At 38.8% G+C, this 24,125-nt stretch overlaps 1 protein-coding gene across 7 annotated transcripts in view; it reads right to left on the bottom strand.

Annotated features, from left to right (window-relative positions):
* Lrrc7 (leucine rich repeat containing 7) overlaps window positions 1-23,863 on the bottom strand; it is a 464,597-nt gene extending 440,734 nt beyond the window's left edge. For 3 of the 7 annotated variants that reach the window (XM_048453499.3, XM_087897452.1, XM_087897455.1), the window contains exon 1: window positions 23,234-23,862. In XM_048453499.3, the coding sequence (XP_048309456.1) occupies window positions 23,234-23,235 (2 nt within the window). In that variant the 5' untranslated portion in view covers window positions 23,236-23,862. Of the gene's footprint in view, window positions 1-23,233 lie in introns of all 7 variants that reach the window. The other 4 variants (XM_087897454.1, XM_085677493.2, XM_087897453.1 and 1 more) reach the window with 2 other exon arrangements.
* Window positions 23,864-24,125: the final 262 nt, after the last annotated feature.

The following is a 24,125-nucleotide window of genomic DNA, read 5'->3' as shown; positions in this document are numbered from 1 at the left end:
ATCTGCACCTTCATTATTGGCAATTCTATTCATAAGATGAAATCTTAAAATTTCCAGAAACTCCTTATTCACCAAGTTATGCTATAGCCAAAGTCTTAGTAGGCAGAAAACTGGTGAATTTTAAGTCCAATGTTCAAAATAATCTTTGCCTGGGATCTAGATGGGAAATTTACAGTGGTGTGAGGCTAGCATAGGTCTTAGAAAATAATGGATTAAAACTCAAAGGTCATTGAAACGTTCAAGTGTTTCCAAAACGTCTGCTCTTGGAGAAAATAAAAAGGAAACCTTTTTTATTCTTTTAATATAGACCAGTGCCTTTGGGTTACAAGACTACCTTTTGGAATTTCTGTTCTGGTCCATTCCACATGGCGTTCTTAGGTCCTTTGAAGTAGATTTCATGTTATGATTTAATTTCCTTTCATTAAATTAAAGCATCTGTTCAATGTGGCAGACTGCAGAATATGTGTGTGTGTATGTGTGTGTGTGTGTGTGTGTGTGATCATGTGCAGGTGTGTGTGTGTGATCATGTGCAGGTGCTTGTGTGTGTGTGTGTGTGTGTGTGTGTGTGTGTGTTTATGGAAAGATGTAGCATGAATGGAGAGAGCCTGGGTTCCCCTGATCCATAAGTCAGGATACAATGCAATAGCCATTGTTCCCTGTAGACCTTTGATAAAGAAATTGGAATTAAATCCTACCACTGCGCTTGCAGTGTTTCTCAGACAGGGCACATGGCTCAATAATTCTTGAATAAGTGTGTATAGCCCCAAAAGTAAAAGGGAACGAAAGAAGAACAAAATTCTAAATAAGAATGGTGGGGTCTTTGGGACACATTGCACAGACAGACTGATAGACACTCCAATGTCCAGTCTTTGCTCCATCAGATGAAAAATACAGAGGGAAACACATGATACAACTCAGTGTAGAGTACTTGCCTAACAAACACAAAGCCCTGGGTTTGAACCCTAGCATCACATAACTAGACATGGGGGTGTACATATGTAAACACAGAACCTCAGTGTGGACAAAAGAATGAAGAGTTCAAGGTCATCCTTGATCATGTAGTAAGTTCAAAGTCAATTTGAACTACAGGAGACCCTGTCTCAAATCAACAACAAAAATGAAAAGTTAAGTTCTCAGATGATCCATGAATTCTGAATCATAGATCAATTTCTGCTTAATTTTCAGGTCATATATAAATATATACGAATATGTATTTATACACACACACTTTGACAATATGTTTTATGAAAACATGTGGTACTGTAAACTGTCAGGACACTAAAGATCCAATTAATCCATTCCCTGGAAGTAATCCACCATGGATGATCCTATTTTATTGTCCCTTCCATAGGGGCATTACTTAAGGTTCAAGTGGCCTTGCTTCAGAGTCTGTGTGATTTATTATGCTAGCCAGAGAAATTGTTTCTCTTGACTTCTATGAGGCAAACACCATTGTTGTGGAATACTGCTTTATGTAAAGGTGTGTAACATTTATTTATGTTGACGAATATTACTTTACCTCTGTAAAGATGTGTTACATTTTTATGCTGCATTTGTTTAATGATGCAAAGATGTGTTGCTTTGCCTGCCTAAATCACTTAATCGGTCTAATAAAATGCTGATTGGTCATTAGCTAGGCACTAGAGAGATAGGTGGGGCTTGTGGGCAGAGAGAATAAACAGAAGGAAAAATCTAGGCTCAGGAGGAGAGAGAACAAGGGAGAAAAAGAGTGAGATGCCCAGGGCCAGCCAGGCAGGCAACTGCCCAAAAAAGTAAGACATACAGAACGAAAGAAAGGTAAAAAACCCTGAAGCAAAATGTAGATGAAGAGAAACACATTAAAATAAGTTATAAGAGCTAATGGGACAAGCATAAATTAAGATTGAACATTCATAATTAATAATTAATCTCTGAGTCATGATTTGGGAGCTGGTTGACTTCCCAAATGAAAGCCTACTACACAACATTTTGAGAGCAACTTCTTGCCCCCTTGCCCTTTTGATGAGGTGCCGACCTAAGATTTTCTTGGTAACCCTGGATGTGATGGAAGCTAAGGGAACTACAATGTGTATGAAGTAGGATACTTCAGTGATAGACCAAATTACTGCTCAGCATTCTCACTGGAAGTTTTCCACGCTTATCTGAGGACATCTTTATGAAGTTTTGAGGCATAAAACTAGTTAACCATCTTCCTCTTAAGAGTTCTCAGAAACACTATAAGGATATTTTACCATTTTGCTATTATTATTTAGCATTTAATTTCATATATTAATTACTTATGACTTAATATACTTAAGATTAAACTTTATTTTATAGGTGAAATGAAATATAAGTTCTTAGTGTTTGAGCAAAATAGTTACAGTTTCTAACCACCATTTCTTAACATAATTAATAATACTTAATAGTAATTTTCTATTATACATTACAGATTCTTACTTAAAATAATGTTTTTATGTTACATTGCTACATGTAGATGAGACTGAATAGAACTCAGCGATTTCATTTCTACCCATATTTACCTTTGGTGCCTATCATTTATATATAATATTAAGCCTGGAGAATGACCTGGCTGTACTAGTTGGGATTTTACAGCCTTACTGTGCGACATAACCTGCTGAGATTCCTTAGTGAATGCAATTCACTTTCCCAGTTCCTTGGAAGCACTAAGAATAGTAGAGCGTGGCCCTTGCTGTTATGGCCTGAATCCAGAAGGTCCCCCACGGTTTCATGCTGTGAAAGTTTGATCTACAATTATTAGTGTTCCTTAGATATGGGTTAGTCAAGATGTGAGAGTTAGCCAATAAGAGGCTGGAGATAACGGGCCAGGCAGTGTTTAAAAGAATACAGTTTTTTTGTGTAATTATTTCAGGTGTAAACTAGCCAGGGAGCCGGGATCACGGCAGGAACACAGCACATCACTCCTTTGACAAACAGTGTAGAGACTTTAGGAGATAGAACCCAGTTCCAAGATACAAATCACTAGGCATAGGTCATACCCTGGGCTCAGGTCCAATTCTCTCTGTTTTCTCTTGTGTAATTAATGGTCCTGCCTCCACAGATAGGTGCTTTTTTGGCCCTTTTTTTCCTTGCTCTGCTGAAAGAAAACTTATGAAACCATAAGATAATGTGAACTCTTCCTCCTTTAACTTGTTTCTGCCAGATATTCTTGTCAAAGAGGTAATCTATATAACTACTTGCTACTAAAAGCCCACTGCCATTGTGACACCAGAGCATATTTCAGGCACTGTGTCTTATGGGGAGTAGTGATTTCTGGCAAAGGCACTTTGGGGCAGATGTAGAATACCCTCACTACTGAGTACATGCAATCTATATTCTCAGAAATGTGTGCAGAGAGGATGGCTATGCACAACATTTGTTAGCTATTGTTAACATCATTAGTATTTGCTGATTTGAGTTGCCAGCTAACCCACCTAAATTTGTTGGAAGAATAGAATGTAACAGGATGAAATAGTGGGCTTCTAACTCCACAAACGACCTCTACCATGTACTAATGATTTGTTGGTTATTCCATTTTATTATCAAGTCTAATATTGATGACCACATCAAAAAGACACTTGATTTGTCTTCTACTTAAAGTCTAGTTGGAGACACAGAATAAACAACTTTGTTATAGAAGTTTTTGATAAGTTTTAGTATATAGTCAACAACTAATTTAAAGAAACTAGAATTTTTATTAATAGGTAGTGATGTAAATTTATTCTAAACAGATAACATTGGGGGGCAGTTCATATAATCTCCATATAACTTTGCAGCTGGTAGATTTCATTACAGAGAAAGATGATGAATAGAGCTAAAAAAGAAGTTGTTACTCAGTCTTAAGTGTCAGAAAACAGAGTTCAACACAGTTCAAAAACAAAATTCTTGCTGAAAGAGAGTTTCTTCTTGGAATTTTAAAAGCTTCTTGTTAAGTACCAAACTAGGAGAAATGGACACAGATTCTTTTACTATAGAATAAAGGAACTTATTGTTTGATTTGACATATCTGATGTTCCCTTCAAAGGGAGTGAATGTTTGACTGTATAGAAATGTAGAATGAGACACAGTGAAGACAACCGGAGTTTGTTCACCACAGATACCAGTAAGAGGCCTAGTGTTAAGAAAAAAAGCATGGAGTAGATATGTGGATCTCCACAAAGCTCAAGTAGAGTCCCTTGTTTGAGTTTTATGTTGTTTTCCCTATAGTGGTCTGAAAATATGAAAGTCCCTCAGAACATTCAGGTCCTCAGGAGTTCCTGCTTCAGCAGACTGAAGACTAAAGGAGGCCTCTGTAGACATTGGACCAGAGATCCGGGCCCTATAGACTTCTTCTGAAGAGTGAAGTTTCTAAGTTCAAGATTTCTAGGGTGAGCAAGAGCTACAGCAAGTTCTAAAAACGTGTTGAGTTGAGAATAGGATAATACAGAGTACTGTTACTGAGCATCCACTAATACTGGAGGGGGGTGCTGGGTGCTGCATGGAAATTTCAGTGAGAGTTCGTGTACAGAGAGCAGAGGAAGAAGAGGGTGTAACATTGGCGATTAGAAGCTCTTTCACAGTGAGTCATAAACGCCTACACAGACAGACACACCAACACACACACACAAACACACACACACAAACACACACGCACATCAGCAACCTCAAAGTATGAAAAAAAAGAAAAGGAAGATATTGTTTTAGATTGAATGCAACTTGAAAAATTTATAAGAAAATAGGAATTTAATAGATACAAAAACAAATATCTATGTTATATTTTGTTACACCCATATATTGGTCTATCAAATTTTTATTGTGCATTGGCTTTATTATATATTTAGCCTTTACAGTTCAGTTTGGGAAATTCGACCCTATCATCTACATCTAACAACAGAAAGGAAGATAGTTTGGAAGTAGATCTGCTCACACCTATCATGAAACTTCGTGCCAGCCTTGCACACTGGTTTTTGCTATTAACTTATTTTCAAATATTTATTAACACGTGCCATGTACAAAAAGCCATCAAACAACAGGAATACAGTTCTATTTCTACAATTCAATGCTCATCACAATGAAAAAATTAGATAAGCAGACATACACACACTCACACACACAAAAGAATAAAACAGGATCGGTCCCACCATATTGCAATCTGACAATCACCTTCAAAATAGAGGATGAGCACCTGGCTTTTCTTCTTAGGGTGGTTTAGGGAAGATAGCAGAGAAAAAGAGATGAAGTTGAGTTAAATACTCAAAAGAGGAACTAGGGTTGGACCACTAGAGGTTGTCAGAGGTGACATTAAGAAGTCATAAGTTAGGGGAGCCAAAGAGGAAACGGTAACGAGTGGGAATTTGAAAACTATTTATGAATCAATCATGAAACTCAAGAAAAGAATATGCAAAAGACAGATATAAAGTATGGAAACAAGAGAAATAAACAGTAAACAGGAGGAGAGTTTTAAGAGGAATACATTTCCTATATAGGTAAAACACTATGACATCATACTGTTTTTCCCATTTACATACTTAAAGATTTTCCAGGGGAGAAAAGACATGTCATACACGTGCTGCAGATATCACAAGTAACAAAACAGGTCTTCCACAGGCCACAGTACTAAAGAACATGTGCTTCCACAGTTACTGAGTCACTGCAGTTATTCAGGATCCATGTTACTGTACAGATTTTACAATAATGAAAACTTGAGTTTCAACAAAAATTAGACTTCTTATGATCTTAGATTATTTTTCATTAGAAATTGATGACAGTGTTTTAGAGATAAAGAATAACTATCAGATTCTTAATAATAAAACATAGAAAATACATACTTACATAAAATACTATTTCTTTTTCTGTAACAAATTCAACTAATCCCCAAAGAAATTAAATTTACTGAAAAATGTATTCCATTTCTCCATAACAAGAACAAGAAATAAACCTTTATCAAGGGTTATCAGAAGCAATTTTAGTCAGTGGTGTCTCATGAACCCTTCACCTGAATACCCCTAGAACAGAATATGTTGCTTATTTTATAAATATGAAAACCAAGGCTAACAGAACCCACCTTTACGGAGGTATCCCTACTGGTACAAAACAGTGAGGGCCTATGAGAACCAGGTGGAGCCAGAGAGCCTGCTCCTCACCACACATCCTCCTTTGCCTCTCTGCACACCTTTTCTTCACAATCAATAGGACACATTTCACTGTGGCCTCAGGCAATTTTCTGATACTTTTAAAACAAGTAGCAATTCAATAAAGGAAGAAGAATGAAGACTGGGTTTTATGTTGTCTCCACTGGCAGCATCAGGACCCTTATTTGGGGCTCTGTATGTATCACTCCATCCCTTCTTCAAAACTCGAAGCCATCCTCAGGGAGCTAATGAGTGGAATGGCTGTGACTTCTCTTCTGCAGAGAACGGAGGACCTGGCTTGAACACTTACAGCCCGCAGGTGTCAGTAGAACAAAAATGGATGGATTGCATTATCTTCTTTGTCGTTATCCCTCTCTAGATGAAAATATAACTCTCAAGGAAACTCAACTCATTTTAAATGTAGTGGGACATTATTTATAGCAGATTCAGAGAGTCATTTGAAAATGTCACAAGTGGAATTAAAAACTTAAGAAACTTGCCACAACTTAAGAAACTGAGGCTTTTAAGTGTGGTTGGAAAGGAGAGAGGAGAGGGGGGAAGAAGAGAGTGAGAAAGGGAGTGGGGGAGATAGGGAGCAGGGTAGCAGCCAAAGAATGGCTGAGAACCTAGGTTGATGCCTGGCCTCTTCATCAACATGCTGTCACATGGACACATACATACAAACACATACACACAAACGTACATATACACTCAAAAATATTAATTGGTCAGATAGGGGAATAAATCAGACTGATCAAGTACAATGATATTCAAAGTTTACGTATGGGTAATGTAAGACAGGGAAAGAAAAACCTCTTAAATAAGTTGATTATTTTAAACTACATGAGCTTAATTTTATCTCGGAAGTTTAAATTATCTTTTAACATAACCGTAAAAAGTAAAGTCTATTGTCAGACAAACTCAACCTCTCCGCTGTATAAATGACAATTCTAGCTCAGAGTGGTCCTCCTGTGCCACAGATTTATAGATACTTTGTGTCCTTCTATTTCTAGAATCATTTTGTACCCAAAACTTTTAGGGGTTGATATTCATCTATGGCTTAAAGGAACCAAAGACATTATTTTGTAAGATGTTTAAGATGAACAATGGGAGAGTTTGCTAATTAAAACTCTTAGAAGCCAGTGTTTCCTGGTAATAGTTCATGCAGTTCTTTCTGTGTTCTCTGGTGGTGGCTGTGTCATTCTGACAAGGTCAGTGGCCCTCATTTAACTGGCTGCAAATGTTTTATCACATCTTGTACTTCCAAGAAATGTTTACTGTGCTTGTCCACAACTTATTCTTGACATCTACAGCCTGTTTGGAAGCTTCTTCTTTTGTACTTGTGGTACAAATGGATATCATAGGTTATTTCCAAATGCAGACTAATTTTCATTACAGCAATTCAACTTATAAACACACATACATTATTGGATCATATGCATATTTTTACATCTTAAATTAACCCATTTCTATTATTCTATACATTGTCATGTGGCCATGGTGTTATCTCTTTTTCTACATGTCTTATTTCCTTGGCAGCTGGCAGGTATCTGACCAGACTGCCTCTTCTATCTCTGCTTGAATTTTCCACCTTGCTCTATTCTGCCCTGCCATAGGCCGAAGAAACTTCTTTATTAACCAATGCTAATAAAACATATTCATAGTATACAAAGGGGAAATCCCACATCAAAGTGGTTTATTCTTGGTACTTTAAACAGTATTATGAATCTATTAACTATCTTATGAAACAAGATGCCTCTCTGATCAAGGTTTGGAGAAGCAAAAAACAAAACAAAACAAAACAAAAACAAAATATAAAACAAAGTTAGAAGGCAGTTTGATAACTTGATCATTTAGAAAAACATCATAAATATGTTTTTCCCTATGGTCTATGACTTTACTAGCCATGGGTTTTTTACGTTTTTTACATTATCATACATGAATTTCCTCCTGTGGAGACGGCCTAAAATCTAACCGAGAGATGGTTGGTTATCCCATAAACAGTCTTGTCATTATTGCACCAGTGGGCACATCATGCTGAGCTGTTCATATTGTAATCTACAGGGTTCATGGCTGAATTAGACTATTGCTACCTAGCCTGATCTACAGAACGATCAAATATAGCATCTTAAAAATAAAAATTAGAATAGTCTATAACATGGAATTTTCTGGCATTTTAAACATTTATATACATTTCTAGTTTTCCTACAAAAGGTTTATTTTTAAGTCTGTAAATTGCATGTGATGTCTATTTCTTCATGAATTGGCACAAATAATTCAATAGTGAAAGTGATTATATAATGATATATCATACAATAATGGTATTATTACATGATAACTATATAGTTTTTCTTTTCCTGACCATCATAATCTCTCACAGAGTTGGTGAGGATTATATCAAAAAATACAAATATTATGCCTCATTGAGTTCCAGCCTTTTTATATTTTCTTATTCAGCTTAAATGTAAACTCAAAGAAGTAGCTTTACAAATATTTGAGATAAAACATTACCAAGGATCATAATGGTTGGTTGTGAGTTTAGAAAAGCAACTCTGTGAACATATATTGGACATTGTATGTGGTTTCCCAGTAATCACATGACATCCCTGAGAATCGTTTGAGAGAGCTTTCTAAAGATGTGACCACTCTGTTCAGTAAAGAAGAAAAAAGAATTTTCCAAGTGTCCTGAACACCATATGGAGAGGCCTCAGACTACAGCGAACAGGCCTTTTCCTGGTGAGGTAAGAGGTAAAGCTGGGAAATCATTCTAACAATAGCTATACTGGACTTTGATGGAAACAAGGCAAATCTTATCTCAATCTTCAAATAAATATTAAATGAATAAATTGTTTCAGTGAGGGAGAGACAAGATGGTCACAAATTTATGCAAAGTATCATAAAGGAATACTGTACTAGATTATATTTTAGCTAAATTATTACACCATTATAGAATTTGCACAAGATGATTGTTATTGTACTTATTTGAAATAATACATTATGATGTGTTTTGTTAAAACAACTAACTTTCCTAAAGTCACTTAGCCAAAAGTAACAATAGAAAACCTCTAAAATCACCAGGCGGTGGCGGCACACTCCTTTAAGCCCAGCACTCAGGAGGCAGAAGCAGGTGGATCTCTGTGAGTTCAAGGCCAGCCTGGTGTACAGAGCACGTCCAGGAGAGGCTCCAAAAAACTCTGGAGAAAACATGTCTCAAAAAAGTCAAAAAAAAAAAAAAGAAGAAGAAAATAAAAAAAGAGAAGAGTAAAAAAGAAAGAAAAAAGAAAGAATAAAAGGAAGAAAAAAGAAACCTCTAAAACCTATCATTGAGCTAAGTAAGGCTAACTACATTCAAATGCACATGCCACTGATACACAGTTACCAGAAAAAAAATACAATTTTAATGGGTATTTTAATGGTGTGGGAGAATTGTCTATAATTTGTCAATCATGTTTTAAATAAACACTGATTGGCCAGGCAGGAGGTGTAGGCAGGAAAACCAGACAGGAAGTGGAAATGATGCAAGGAGAGCAGGAGAATTCTGGAGAGGAGGAAGTTGATTCCTCTCTCTCCTGCCCAGATCACCAAAGCAGCAGGATGTGAAAAAGGTACTGAGCCACATGGCTAAAATAGATCAGAAAAATCAAGATGTAAGAGATAGCTAATAAGTAGCCTGACCTAATGGGCCAATCAGCTTTATAACTTATAGAGATCTCAGTGTGATTTTTCTCTGGGACTAAACAACTGGGGGGCCAGGCAGGACATAAACCCCAACAAGCAGGCCCGACCTTTTCATGTTACATTTTAATGCTTAAAAGGACAGGGTAACAGACAGCAAGACAGAGATATAGACAAAATGACACAGAATGCCTGAGTTTCATGTCTTCTAATGCAAAGGCTCCCACAGAACACCTTCATATATTTTTGTCTCAAGATATAAGAGATGTGAAATCTGAGCGCTCTTGTCTGTCTCTATACCCTTGCGTCTAGAACAATTTCTTTTACTGACCAGGCCAAAGACAAATTTTGCATAATCTGTAGCCAATCTCAACAGGAAATGAACAAAGGAGGAGTTCCTAGGGGCTGGCAGGTGAAAACCGAAGGTGTGCCAAAGAGATATCCTGGCCCTGTGATTCACTTTACACAGCAGTTTCCTCTGAATTGAAATGTTCCCTCTAGAAGGAAATGGCATGCTCATGAGTTTAAAAAGGTGGAAAAAAAAAAGATATCCCAGGTCTGGGAAAGTGGAATCTTGGCAGATTCTCAGAGGACCCAGAACAGATTTTTAGGAGTAATTGATTGCAAAGGAAGAGACAGTCTAGATGAGGTGTTGAGAGGAGATCTGTGAACCTGACAAGATGCCTGTGAACAGGTTCCATGGCTGGAGGTCTTGCAAACCATCTTCCATAGAGAGTGGGCATTGTAGGTCTGCACATGCTGTTGATTCATTCCAGCTCCTGTGTGTAACCCACACCCCACACATGTACTTCTGCTAGAAGCCCCAGTAAAGACTAATTGTTTTTAGCAAGTTGGACCTTGTTGTAATCATTACTTTGATCTTTCACAGGTTTCTTTCTGGGCTGAGTAAATATGTGTCATATAGGAAAAATTCTGAAATTTCATATGTTCCGACTTTTCCTAATTTAGCAGAACATAGCATATTAAACAGCGGCAAATGAGAAGCCCAAACGCTTGTTTTGTGTGCACATTAATAATCAGTGTGATAAAGTGAACCTCTCTTAAAGTCTGTTTGTAGAGAGTATATAAATCAATCAAAAGATGAGAGCCAGCACAATGTAACCATTTGTATTTACAAGACAATTCAAGTTGCTTTGTACAGCCTTGAGTATATTGGTAACTGGTGGTGTTAAGATATTTTTATTAAAATACAAAGAGGGGAGTTATAAAATAATCATGCTTTTACATAATAACTCTTGAACATAAAACAACCATTTTAAACACAGCCTTGTTACCGATCTTTGGAAGTCTCGATAACATTTTATCTAGCAAAAGGACACCAAATCATGGGAAAAAAATGGAAAGCACTGTTCCAGAGACTATTTTGTTATTCCTAAAATTGAGAATCTGACTTATTTAAACAAGCAAGCAAGAAAGCAAGCAAACAACAACAACAAATCAACCACTATGGAAGTAGAAACAAAACATGGACTAATGTTCGTACTTCTAAAAAATATAATTCATTAGAAATTATTTTACTCCATCGTGTTAACCTCTGCTCTCTTATCCCTTCTCCTTTGAAATCTTTCTTCTCCCCACCCCCAACTGACAGTCTCTTTCTGTTTCCCTAGACTCTATGAGGAATCCAAATTAAACGCACAAATCTGCCAATTCAATGCTGAGATCCACATAAGAATAATAGCCTGTGATGTTTGTCCTTCTGGGTTTGGGTTACAGTATACTGTTTTATAGAATCACTGATCTAAAACTGCAGCAATGATCAGCATGGTAAGATGTGCCTGTTAGTGGAAGAGCTGCAAAATGCTTTCTCGTTGGATTTAAAGGCAGCTTCACAGGGTGAAATTCATGCCTGGTACTATAAGTCTGTCTACGAACTCATGGCTGGGGAACTTGGAGGGCGCAGGAGTAAATATTATCATTCTGCTAAATGGATATAATGTAAAACTGTCCTTTAAATTTATATCCCTACACCCATAAATTAGTGTGCACTCAGACCTGATAAGTTTCTCAGTGTGATAGAGGGTGGTGAATCCAGAAACTTATACTTGGTCAAAATGCAGAGTGGATTGTTTAGCCACACATGGGACATGTATATGACACCCACTCCACAATGCTCAGGCACCATCTAGGAAGAGGAGATAGAAAGACTGAAGATTACAGGCATCAAAGAGAAATGGAACAAAATAGTATCTTCTGGACATGTCAGGACCACTTCCACATGAATTCACAGCATCTGAGCTTGCATGCACAAGATCTTCCTAAAACCAGACCAGTTAGCATTCTATCACGGAGTGGGAAGGGCAGATAGACTCCCTCCTTAGCGAAGGAGCTACAGACAGTTGATGACTTTAGGGGAGGGAGAGTCAGTTTTCTTAAAGATGTGGCTTCTGGTAGGCAGACAGTACTCCAGCAGATGGCTCTCAGCCCAGAGTATATGGGTAGCACAAACTGGATTTCATAATTTATTTTACATTTTTAAAGAACATGAATTTGGTGGATATATGGAGGGAAAGTGTTGGTCTCTAAAGAATTAGGGAAAGGAGTGGGGAGTGAATATGATCTTATACATTATATGAAATTCTCAAAAATTAATAAGAACACTTAAAAATCTTTCAAAATTATTTATTCCATCCATATTCAAAACAAAAACTTTCCTAATTGAAAATAAGATTCACAAAATAACCATATAATCCAGAGTTTAAGGCATAATATATTCAATTTTAAATATCAAATGGAAATGCAAGCTTTATGAACTGATAAGTACCTCATACCTCATAAAGTACACCCATTATTGAAACCAAATGACACCAAACTCCAGATTTTGGTAGGGAGGTAAAATTTTATTATGCAACTAATCTCCAATGTTTCAAAAGATATGACTTGCTTTTTCAGTAAGAACTAAATGATTGTAATCTGTATTTTCAAGCTCTACAACCTAGGGGTATAGTAGGACATAGCAAAAGAAAGACCCCAGGAAATCTGAAAAATTCATTTAAATTTAAAGAAAATGAAAAATATGTCCATACCCAAGAGGTGGGTTTCACTACTTCAGGGACCAATACTGCAGTACACCTGGAGGCAGCTTTGCTAAGAATACAATCCGTCTTTCTGAAAATGAATATGAACCTAACAAGAATCAGATATGAATCGGGAAAGAACCCACGACCCTCAGGCTATCACTGGGCCTTTATGCCTATGTGGATTTGAGTCAGCTATTTGGTTGTTTTCCTGGGTTGCTCATGCGACTCATTTGGCTAATGTAGTGTAGCTGGGTCTGAAACACACTCCATGGGAACCAAAGCTCTGCTCATTTCAGGAAATTAGTATACAAAGAACCAGGACTGGAGCACCCTTTCTAAACTGTAAACTGTAAAGGAGGATAGAAATTAGTATTCAGAAGAAGAGAGTATGTATTCATGCTTTCTCTTCATGCCAAAAAATAATTAAAAGGAAACCAAGATAGCAAAATAAAATGAGTCATTCTTTTGCATACCCAATTTTCATTTATTTGAAAACACATTTTTTTTCTTAAAAAGAGGCTTTATTTTCCCCCAAAAAAATGCTCAATGCATTTCTAGTAATTTTTCATAGGTGCATTTACTTTGTGTTAATTGGTTATCTGATTTACACTGCTTATATCAGTTATCCTGTTTCTCGGTTTCCTTCTTATTAACGTCACTGTCCTAGTTACACGTGAACAAACTAGCTCCTTCTCCATGGTTCTATGATCTGCTACTTGTACCTCCACATATCTCATTTCTCAAGCTGAAGAGTAGGAATAATTCTTGACTCCACACTTTTTTTCACTAATTAATTCAGCAATGGACCTAAGGCACAGTTCTATCATAATCTTTCTATTTATACTACAAAAATCTCAGCCTGATTTTTGTTATAAAAATTATCCCCAAAATATAAAGAATAAGAAATACAATAACTTTGACTTTGATTTTAGTAGTCTAAGGACAGTAGCTTAGTTCTAGATTTCTGCTGTGTTTGAATACACACATAAAATTATAAACTAAGAAAATAAAGGCATTTAAAACCTACAAGATGTTTTCAAGTGAGTTGTGTTCATGTGTTTTTAATAATCATATCATTATCATAACTGCAATCAGTTTGAAGATACATGATTCTGGAGGAAGAAAACTTTGAGTATGCTGAGTGTGAGCAAGGAAACACAACGCATGTAAAATATAGGATCTTTGTATCCTATTCCACTAGATAAAACTCGACCTGAAAGATACAGCAGTTGTTACTATGTGGGTGAGTGGAGGCCTGGGCAAGGGGAGGTTGGCATCTTGTCTTCCTGTTAACACAGCTGTAGGACATTCAGATTGTGTCATATAGAATGGCATGTGATATTGCATCGACAGGTGCAGAAATATGTTCCATTCTGTCATACCCATGAGCCTTATACCTGCACGCTGGAGGCCAGAATGAGTAAGAACTGATCAGAGAGGGCATGGTGGACATTTGTGTTGATATGCAATGCTGTAGTTTACTCACTATGGGATCCTACATCTTTCAACAAGAATTAATCACCTCCCCTGTGTGTGTGCGTGCGTGTGTGTGTGTGTGTGTGTGTATGTGTGTTACATTTTGTGTACTTGTTTGTGTACCTATGTGTGGATGCAAGAGGTGACATCGGGTGTCTTCCTCAATTGTTTTCCACTTTGTTTGTTTGTTGAGACAGGTCCCTCAATGAACCTGGATTTCACCAATGTGGTTAGATCGACCGGATATCAAGCTCTAGGGATTTCTTCTGTTTTTGACAGCGCTGAGATTACAGATACATTCCACTACACTTAGCATTTTTACATACATTCTTCGGGCCTGAACCCAGGCCCTCACACTTGCACAACCAGCATCTTACCTACTTAGCTGCCTCCTAGTTCCTTAATTTGCTTTTAAAAATAGTTACGAAATAGGGTATATAAGTTTAATTTCCTTAATGCTTCTGTGTGCAAATGTTTCTGTGCTTCACTGTTTATAAGGCAAATGCTTATTTTTAAGTGGCTTATATCAAAATTTCAGAACTGCTTTAAACTGTTAGTATGTTTGGTCTGTGGAAGAGCATGATTTTCCCCCTAGTTTCCTGATAAACAAAGCTAGAAAAGGTGCAGTGATCACATTGGCTCTAGAAAGAACAACACACGGAACATTGTTTATAATTTGTCTTGTGACAGAACAATAAGACCAAACACATTGAAAGGGGCAAATGTAAACTGAAATTTTTTGGAAGTAAACTTTGAGGTTTTGGATTTGAGAAGGCTAATATGAAAGCCACAGAAAGGTAGGCAAAGTAGAGAACGTGGCATGTGTACAAACTACAATTGACTCTCATTTATCTTCCTGAATTGGTTTGACTTCCTAATTGACATTTAAGGTAATATTTTATATAATGTTTCAATATTTTAAATAGTTTTGGTTTTGGTAAGAAAATTTACCAATTGACCGTTAATGAAATCAACAAATTTAGAAAATAATTTACTTATACACAGTAAATTGAACATTGCTCATCATCCAATATTCATTTAGCTGGAAAGATCAATGATTTAAGAGAAAAGTCTTTGTTCCCATTAAGATAGGATATAGCAACTACATTTAGAATACTTCAATATTAGTAAGATTAATTACATATTTCTTTTAAAAAGCATCTTTTAAAATGGAATACTAAATGGATGTTAAATGTAAGGCATTATAGTCTTTTATGTGGTTAAATCAAAAGGAAAATATAAGGCAGTTGTTCAGAAACCTCAAGCTAAATATAATCTTAGTGAAAAATTTAGGCCAACTAAATGAAAAATAAATGTGTGGTGCCATTCTATTGGCTGGCTCAGCTGATCTTATCTATTGGATTGAAGTCTTACTCAGGCCCTATGGTATAAGCTGCTTCAACATTTCTATGGATTTGCTTTTATGGGCAAATACTGGACATTAAGATCTGCTACCCAGAAGTTGGTACCACTTACAGATCTTTAATTTTTAACAAAGAAGCAAATTTCTCTGGACCTCAACCTCTTTCCTTATATAATGAGACTTCTGAGATCTTGTCCAGCTCTGAAGTCTCGGGAAGCAGTGAAAGAGTAGGATTCTTCTATCACATGTGCTAAGGAACAGAACAGTTATACACTGTATTTGCATATATGCCCTGTATATGTTGTGCAATACTCAGATTTATCCCAGGAGACATTGGAAAATGTTTAATACTCTCTCAAAATTTAAATGAGCAGCATAACTTAATTACCATAGCCTTTATAATTGTCTTGCGAAATTAATTAACTTGAAATGGAGAAGAAAAAAGATTTTATGTCATGAACTACACTGTCTCTGAATAACACCAACGGGTACATCACACGTGGTAAAAGTGGTCCTATATACCTTTCCATCTTCTGTGACTCTGGAAAGTGCCTATTCTGGTGAATACAGAGCACTGATCATTTACTACTCAAGAAATCTAATTATCTACACAATTTAAATTATTTTAGTCACACCATCTGTGTTACAGCGTTTCTTGAAATTCAGCTGCCATATCTCAGCTTTCTGTCCATTGCCCACCATCTTAATGCAGTGATGCCTTCATGGCAGGTGGTAGGTATTTCAGGAGGTTTCCCTTCCTGCTTTCCACCTATCATCACATAGCTTGGGAATACTGCCTTCTATACAATACTCTGCCTCTCAAAAAGGATGTTTCTATCTCTTTCAAGTGTGAAAATAACATAAAACCCTTCATTTTCTCATCAGATTAAGTCAAACTTTTCTTTTCCAGCTGTTGCTCCTTCCCCACTTTTCTATGCGATTTCCAGTTTCCTGTTTATATCATCACGTTCTTTCCTTCCTAGGATAATCTGGTGGTGAAGTGGCAATGAAGAAAACCAGTAGAACAGTTTCTTTTTCAGGTTAGACCTCTCTCTCTCTCTCTCTCTCTCTCTCTCTCTCTCTCTCTCTCTCTCTCTCTTTCTCTCTCCCTCCCTCCCTCCCTCCCTCCCTCCTTCCTCTAATTCCACCAAGTATAATTCTGTCCTTGTATGAAAACACAGACATACATGTGTGCAAGCACAGCTTACGTCTCTTGCTTAATAAGTGTGTTATGGTTTGGACTTTCAGCATACTACAACTCTCTTGTAATTTTAAAACCTTACTGAACTTGGTGTAAAGCAAAGATAACCAGGGTCACTGGAGAAATCATATCATTTCAAAGCCAGTCAATATAAACATTAACTCCATAGTTAAAGTATTCAAATAGATTATGTTGAAGCTAATATAAGCTTCAATATTTCATGCCTGATCACTGCTATTAATTTCATGTGTATTAAAATGACATTTGGTGGGAGGTTTTAGGCTTATTAAAGCAATGGACAATCAATGAAACTGAATTCACATTGGAAACCCCCCAGTGATGCATTTATTTAATAAAATTTCCACGTGTCTTTGAGGGGCAAATGATAAACTTCCTATTTTGATAAGTAATGCAAGCAACCTATCTGTCACTTCCCAAGAAGACATTGATCAAATATACCATCAAAGTTTCAGAATAGATGACAGCTATTGATTCAGTGCACACTTTACTGAAAGTTTATTAATACATTTCAGCGTAATGGATTCTAACAGGTGATGAAATACTTCTGCCATGAGTTAATTATTACTAGAATACAAACAAAAGTATCTCTTATTGTAAAGTGGTCACAAAGTAATATATGTCATTGACAAATATTTAGCTAATTTTTGAAAATCTGGATTTGAATACATATATATTTTTAACTATCAAGAAAAAGTAAGTTTTGTTCATCCAGCCATATAGAAATTTTATTGTCACACCTAAATACATGTACATACAAGAAACACTAAATGTAGTTTGTGTATATTTTTAATGTATGCATGAATGTAAAAATAATGAGAATAAGAGATCATGAATCTGAGGAGTTGGAGAGGAATTGGAATGCGGTGAGGGCACAGTAGAAATATGTAAACAGGGTGTAATCATGAATGTAGTTCTAAAAAATAAAATTTACTTAGCTAACTAACTAAGTAAATAAATAAATAGCTTATTTTAACATGCTCTGAATTTTGACTCCACAAGTTTTAGTTCACTTCTATGACTCTGTTTGAGCCTCAAACTTCCAGTATTTGAGATGGTTGGCGTGATTCTTCCTCCAGCATTATCTTGAAGTTCCACTCCTGTCCCATCCTGGTTGCTTAGTGACTGGTGTCTACTGCAATGAGTGCATTTAAGCCACCGTTTAGTGCAAGGAAAGGCAAGTGCCAAGGGTTGTTAGCACACTCACTCACTACTTAGCATATATACCTAATCCAGGGCAGTGCACTGTTTCAATAGCATTATTTTAAAGTTCACTGTCCTACCACTATATATAAATGTATACACGTGGACACTCCTTACCACAGGAAGAATGATTTATATCAAAAGCTTTGACAAGTGTTCATCTAACAGACAGTCTACTTTCCTTGTGGAATTCTTTTATTATTTGCTTCAGTTGGAAACAGTTTCCAGCTCAGGTATAATTTTAAAAGACACTTCTTCATTGTGATTGTAATATTTGTTCTGGAGGCTTGTGAGCTCTGATTATTCTTACCTTGCCTCTATTGAAATGAAAGTTTGTAATGATTTAAACCTGACTAACAGAAGGGTTAAAAACATAGAAGAGTGTGGTAGTCTGAATATTAATGGCCCCATAGGCTCATATATTTGGATGCTTGGTCATCTTAGGGAGAGGTTTGACAGGGATTAGGTAGTGTGGCCTTGTTGGAGGAAGTATGTCACTGAGGGTGGGCTTTGAGGTTTTAAATGTTCAAGTCAAGCCTAGTGCACTTCTCCCTGCTTCCTGCCAGTCTGGATGTAGTTACTCAGTTACCTTGCCAGCACCAATCTGCTGAGTTTCCAGCTCAGGTATAATTTTAAAAGACACTTCTTCATTGTGATTGTAATATTTGTTCTGGAGGCTTGTGAGCTCTGATTATTCTTACCTTGCCTCTATTGAAATGAAAGTTTGTAATGATTTAAACCTGACTAACAGAAGGGTTAAAAACATAGAAGAGTGTGGTAGTCTGAATATTAATGGCCCCATAGGCTCATATATTTGGATGCTTGGTCATCTTAGGGAGAGGTTTGACAGGGATTAGGTAGTGTGGCCTTGTTGGAGGAAGTATGTCACTGAGGGTGGGCTTTGAGGTTTTAAATGTTCAAGTCAAGCCTAGTGCACTTCTCCCTGCTTCCTGCCAGTCTGGATGTAGTTACTCAGTTACCTTGCCAGCACCAATCTGCCTGTATACCACTATGCTTCCTTCCATGATGATAATGGACTAATCCTCTGAACTCTAAGCAAGCCAATATTAGAGATTTTACTTATGAGCTACCATGTTCCTGGTTTCTCTTCCCAGAAATAGAAACCCTAAGATAAGGAGCAAGACTATTGATTTGTGGGGCTGGAGAGATGGCTCAGTGGTTAAGAGCACTGACTCCTCTTCCAGAGGACCAGGGTTCAATTTCCAGCACCCACATGGCAGCTCAAAACTGTCTGAAGATCCAGTTCCAGGGTATCTGACACCTTCATACCAATGCACATAAAATAAAAGTTAAATAAACTATAAGAAATGTTTTTTTTTTAAAAAAAAGAATATTGATTTGTACTTACTGCCTTCCACACACTATTGGTTTATGGTGCATTTACTTTTAGTTTTGAGTACTATGCAAAATCATAATTTGATGATTTGAGACATATGCAAATATTGGTATGTTAAAGAAGCTGACCTGAACATATGCCAGTCCAAGGCATCTATAAAATGTCCAGTATCCACAAAGTTTCAATGGTGGGAAGATGAGTAAACATAACATAAAGAAGGACTTTCAGGGCAATAAAACATTTTTGTATAATATTAAAATGTTTGACAGATGTTATTATGAATTTGACAAAGTTCACATAATTTGCAACACAGAGTGAATCCTGATGTAAATTTAGCATGAGCTTTGCCTGTGGTGTGAATGTAGATTCAGTGACTCCTGCTCCAGGGATTCTTAAAGACCATGCAAGAAGCCCATGCACCTGTTTCCTTTCTGCTTTGTTGCTTCCTCAGAAATGATATCATCACACCATTGGAGTCATTATTTTAATGTTCAAATTCCATGTTCTGATGTAGAAACAGTAAAATATCCCAACTGAAGACTGATGTGGTCCTTAGGGATTCCTAAAGCAAACTTCAAGTTTCTCAGAAGATCCTAGAAACATCTTCAGTTTATCATTCCATGAGTATAGCAATCACGTTAGGGTCAGAAAAGACTAACACAAACTGAATAACTGTTTTGTGTCACAGAGTAAAATCAGTCGTTCCCGAAGTCAAGCTGCAAATGCACAAACAGAACTCTTTCATTCCCAAGAATTAGTGCAGAGGACACATTGCAAACCGAGTTACGGCTGAGGAGAACAAAACGATGTTTTTACTGTTGGTGTGTGTGGTTGCTGTGAATCTTGAGTTTTAAGAACACTATATATTGCTAAAATTTAGAATTTTCTAAAACATAAAATAATTTCTGTGGAGGAAACAACCCAGCAGGAAATTTATGAGCACTTGATCCTTCTAAATGCACTCTTGGTGTGGGTGTAAAGCGAAATGTTGGTACTCTGGAATGTGTGACCCATTCTTACACAGATGTTATGGGCATTCAGGAAATGAAGTCACAGCATCAATAAAATACTAACATCAATTAAAATATAATACCTAAAACTTTTCAACTATTCTAAAAAGTGCTGTTTTAAGTCATAATTAAAGAGACTTTTTTCAAATAGCAAATATGACCGTGCACTGTGTACTGGAAAAAACCCAGATTATCACTCTGACAATAATATAGGATTCATATGCAATAAAAATTTGTAATGACAGTGTCTTCACTGTTTTTAAAAATTCAAAACAATTAAAAATAATACACTAAACAGTTTATGATTATGTTCTGTATATATGGAGAAATTATAAAAATTAAAAGCTTACAAAATAAAATGGAATGTGATTTTAATTAAGAAAATATTCATGCCTGCCTAAAGCAATGCTAAAAATTCTGAATAAAACATGGCTCCTGTAATTGGACCAAGTTCATTTCTTATGAAGTTGTTCTAATTCTGAAGCCGCATATGTGCAAGAGCCTGGATGTGGGAGGCAAGGGTTGCCATGGTGAGCACACATCTTTTAGAGAAGTTAAATTAAAGGAAATGTGCACAAAGTCCTCTCAGCTCACAGTATATTCTGGAAATCAAGGATTCTTTTTCTCCCATGACATCTTGGTGTGGTGGAAGGGTATTGGCAGGGTGGGACATAGCTCAAATTTTAAAGCCTTTTGCTTTCTAAGGTGACTTGGAAGTAAGAAATCTCCAAGTTAGGTAGCTGTCTTAATTGTTGGGTAGGGAACCAGCTCTACTTACATTAAAGAAATAAATTATCAGAGTTCTGGACACTTCACAAGCTCGAGGCACCTGAGTGATTCAAATACAGATATTGCTAAGTACACCTTAAGTTAGCCTCAGATAGTTAGGAAAAAATAAGATCACCCTGAACCCTGCATTCCACTGTTCCCCTTGTGATGGGTAATTTTAAGGAAGCCTGGCAGATTGCTCCATATTCATTTCCAGCAAGATCTCCAGGTAGTTTCCCAGACCCCCCAAAATGGGAGTGCTTGAACCAAAGGCAGCTGTATGTGTTTCCTAAAGGCAGTAGCTTTTGAGGCTCTAGAGCACCCACGTGTGCCTGCGCAGGGGCTGAAGAACTTTCCCCCGACGCCCTCAGAGAGAATGCATCATTTCAAAGTAGGAGCCAGCAGGGACCAGGTGTAGGGGTGGAGGGTAGGTTGTAACAAAGAAATGTCAAAGGTTACTAGCTAAGAGCCATTCAGGCTATGTTTCTTTTCGTTTTCTTTCTTCTCTGGTCAACTTTATTAAAAATAAAGGGGAACTTCACTAACTGGGATACTGAGCTTCTAATAGGCTCAGCCTGGAACAAAGAAAATCTACTTCCTAATACTGTTTCTCTTGCGTTGGAGGGATCACGTGTTCACTTTCGCTGGTACGCACTCTGCTCGCCCACGCGATGAAACCTCTATTGTGCTTAGAAATTTTGCCCAGGTTAAAATATGCCCAAACACAAATTGCTTCTCATCCATCAGCAGAAACACATCTAGAGACTCCGGTGCACATGCTCTCCTGCTGACCCAATTACCACTGCAGGTAATTCCGATGTGCTGAAGTGTACTGGGAAAGTAATGGCAAAGAGCAGGTGGAGGCCCGCTGCTGCCTCGATTCCCACCCACCCCCTCCTGCTTTCTGAGATTCCTTTTGATGGAGAACTTGGAAAGGAACGTGGGAGTCGCAGATGGTTCCTTCCTGAGGCCGATTCCCAGGAGTTGTGAAAGTAACCCCTTCCCTGCCGAGTGAGGTGCCACTTGCTTTGTGCCTTGGTGGGGAGGGGCAACCAGCAAAGAGAGAGAGGGCGGAGGCAGGTCTTTTCTGCCCCCAACCCTGATGGCCAAGTAGTGTAATGAAGCAATTTTGTAGCCATCTCGCTTATGAAGTCACTGTTTTTAAAGACAATATGTGCAGCCCGCACCCCCATGCCGCCCCCATCTTGACTCTAAAATTGGTGATACAGGAGATCTATGGTAGCCCAGCTAATTGTTGGCGAGCTAGGGTGCCACGGTTACCCGATGTTGGCGGTCTTTCCTCCCTTCCCAAATACAATCTGAAGCGCGTCCTGAATCCCTAAAGACTCCAGAGGATGCCCAGGGACAGCCGCACTGGACCAGGAGCAAGGAGGTTCCCTAGCTTCTACGGCGGAACACAAAGGAGTTGCCTTGCTTTAGGGATACAGGGGCATCTTCCCTGACTCAAATGAAAGCATTCGCCCCATTGCTCCCCACTTCTTTCTGTCCTTTAGTCTTTCCTGCTTTCCCATCCCCTTCATGTTCCCAAACCGCACCCTTTTCTTTCCATCCTCTATAACATACACCCCAATAATTCCTTTATAGATACCAAGACAATGATACAACACCTTCCAAGATAAAGCACAAGTGTGAGCTGCCACAAGTGTGTGTATGTGTGTGTGGAGATCACACTCGCTCCATCCCTCACACACCACCTCCGGGGAAAGAAGACTGAAAACCCCGGGACAATAAAAATCGAGAAAGCCAAATCTTGCTGGAGTCCGCGGTCCCAGCACCAATGCCTCACATTCGCCCCTCACCTTTCCTTTTCGCAATATGTAACCCTTTAGGGTCCCTTGCCCATCCAAAGCGCCCTGCTCCAAAGCACTCAACCAGCTAGCGCCGGGTTCCCACAGCCCCGCAACCGCCCCAGCGCCGCGGCTTGCCGGCCACCTGAGCCTCCCAGATACCCGCTCTTGGACCGCAGGCAGAGGTCCCCTAGTGCTCTACTCACATCGCCTGAGGCAGAAACTACCCATGAGGGTCCAGGGAGTGAAGGCCTTCCAGCTGCTGAGGGTTACTCCTTAAAGTGCTCTGGGGTCCGCAGTGAAGCCGGTACGGGAGTCCTCCAAAGCAAAGGCAGAGGGGACTCCGGGCAGGTGCCGCGTCAGACCATGATGCCACTGCCCTTCAGGTACACAGCTGGAGATGTGCCAGGGGGGAGCCGGGAGACCGCCGGGAACACCAGCGCGGCCAGTCCCCGGCCTCCGCCCGCCCAGCGCGCCGCGCTAGCGACCGTAGCAGCAGCAGTGGCGGCGGCGGAGGCGCAGCTCCCTCCCCGCCCCCAGAAGGCTCCACAGACAATAAATCCTGGGCGGAGAAGAGAACGGCAGCGCGGGCGAATCGTGTACCCAACTCGGCTTCTGTCCGGACCGGCCACGACGGCTCTGAAGGGGCGAGGGTCTCCGTGGCCCGTGGCACAGCAAGCACTGGCTGTGGCTGTGCGCTCCCGCAGTTGTGGGTGGCGGCGGGGGGCCCGGGGTGGGCAGCTGCAGGTCGTGCTGGCCCAGAGACTGGGTGGCCGTGGCTCGGAGCCCACGGTTGGCCCGGAGCGGGGTCCTCCGCGGTGCCGCGGCTTGGCGCACAGGTGCCAGGATTGGCAGACGAGGCGCTGCTCCTGGCTCGCGCCCGTGACTCCACAATCTCCCCGCCCCCTCTCTTTCCTCCCACCCCCCTTTCCGACGACACCAGCTGCAGCTGCTTCAAAGTGTGAAAAATGTCAAGGAGATTTTCCTGGGCTCAGAGAAGATGACCACCTTCCCAGACCTCAGCCATTCTTGGACATCCTTGCTTGCCCCTCATGACCTCTACTTGGACTCTCTGCAATTTGGAGGAACAAAATCCCA

The sequence above is a fragment of the Myodes glareolus genome, chromosome 17, assembly GCF_982192425.1.
Source record: "Myodes glareolus chromosome 17, mMyoGla1.1, whole genome shotgun sequence".
NCBI classification, from domain to species: Eukaryota; Metazoa; Chordata; class Mammalia; order Rodentia; family Cricetidae; genus Myodes; species Myodes glareolus.
This window is presented reverse-complemented; position numbering and strand designations above follow the sequence as displayed.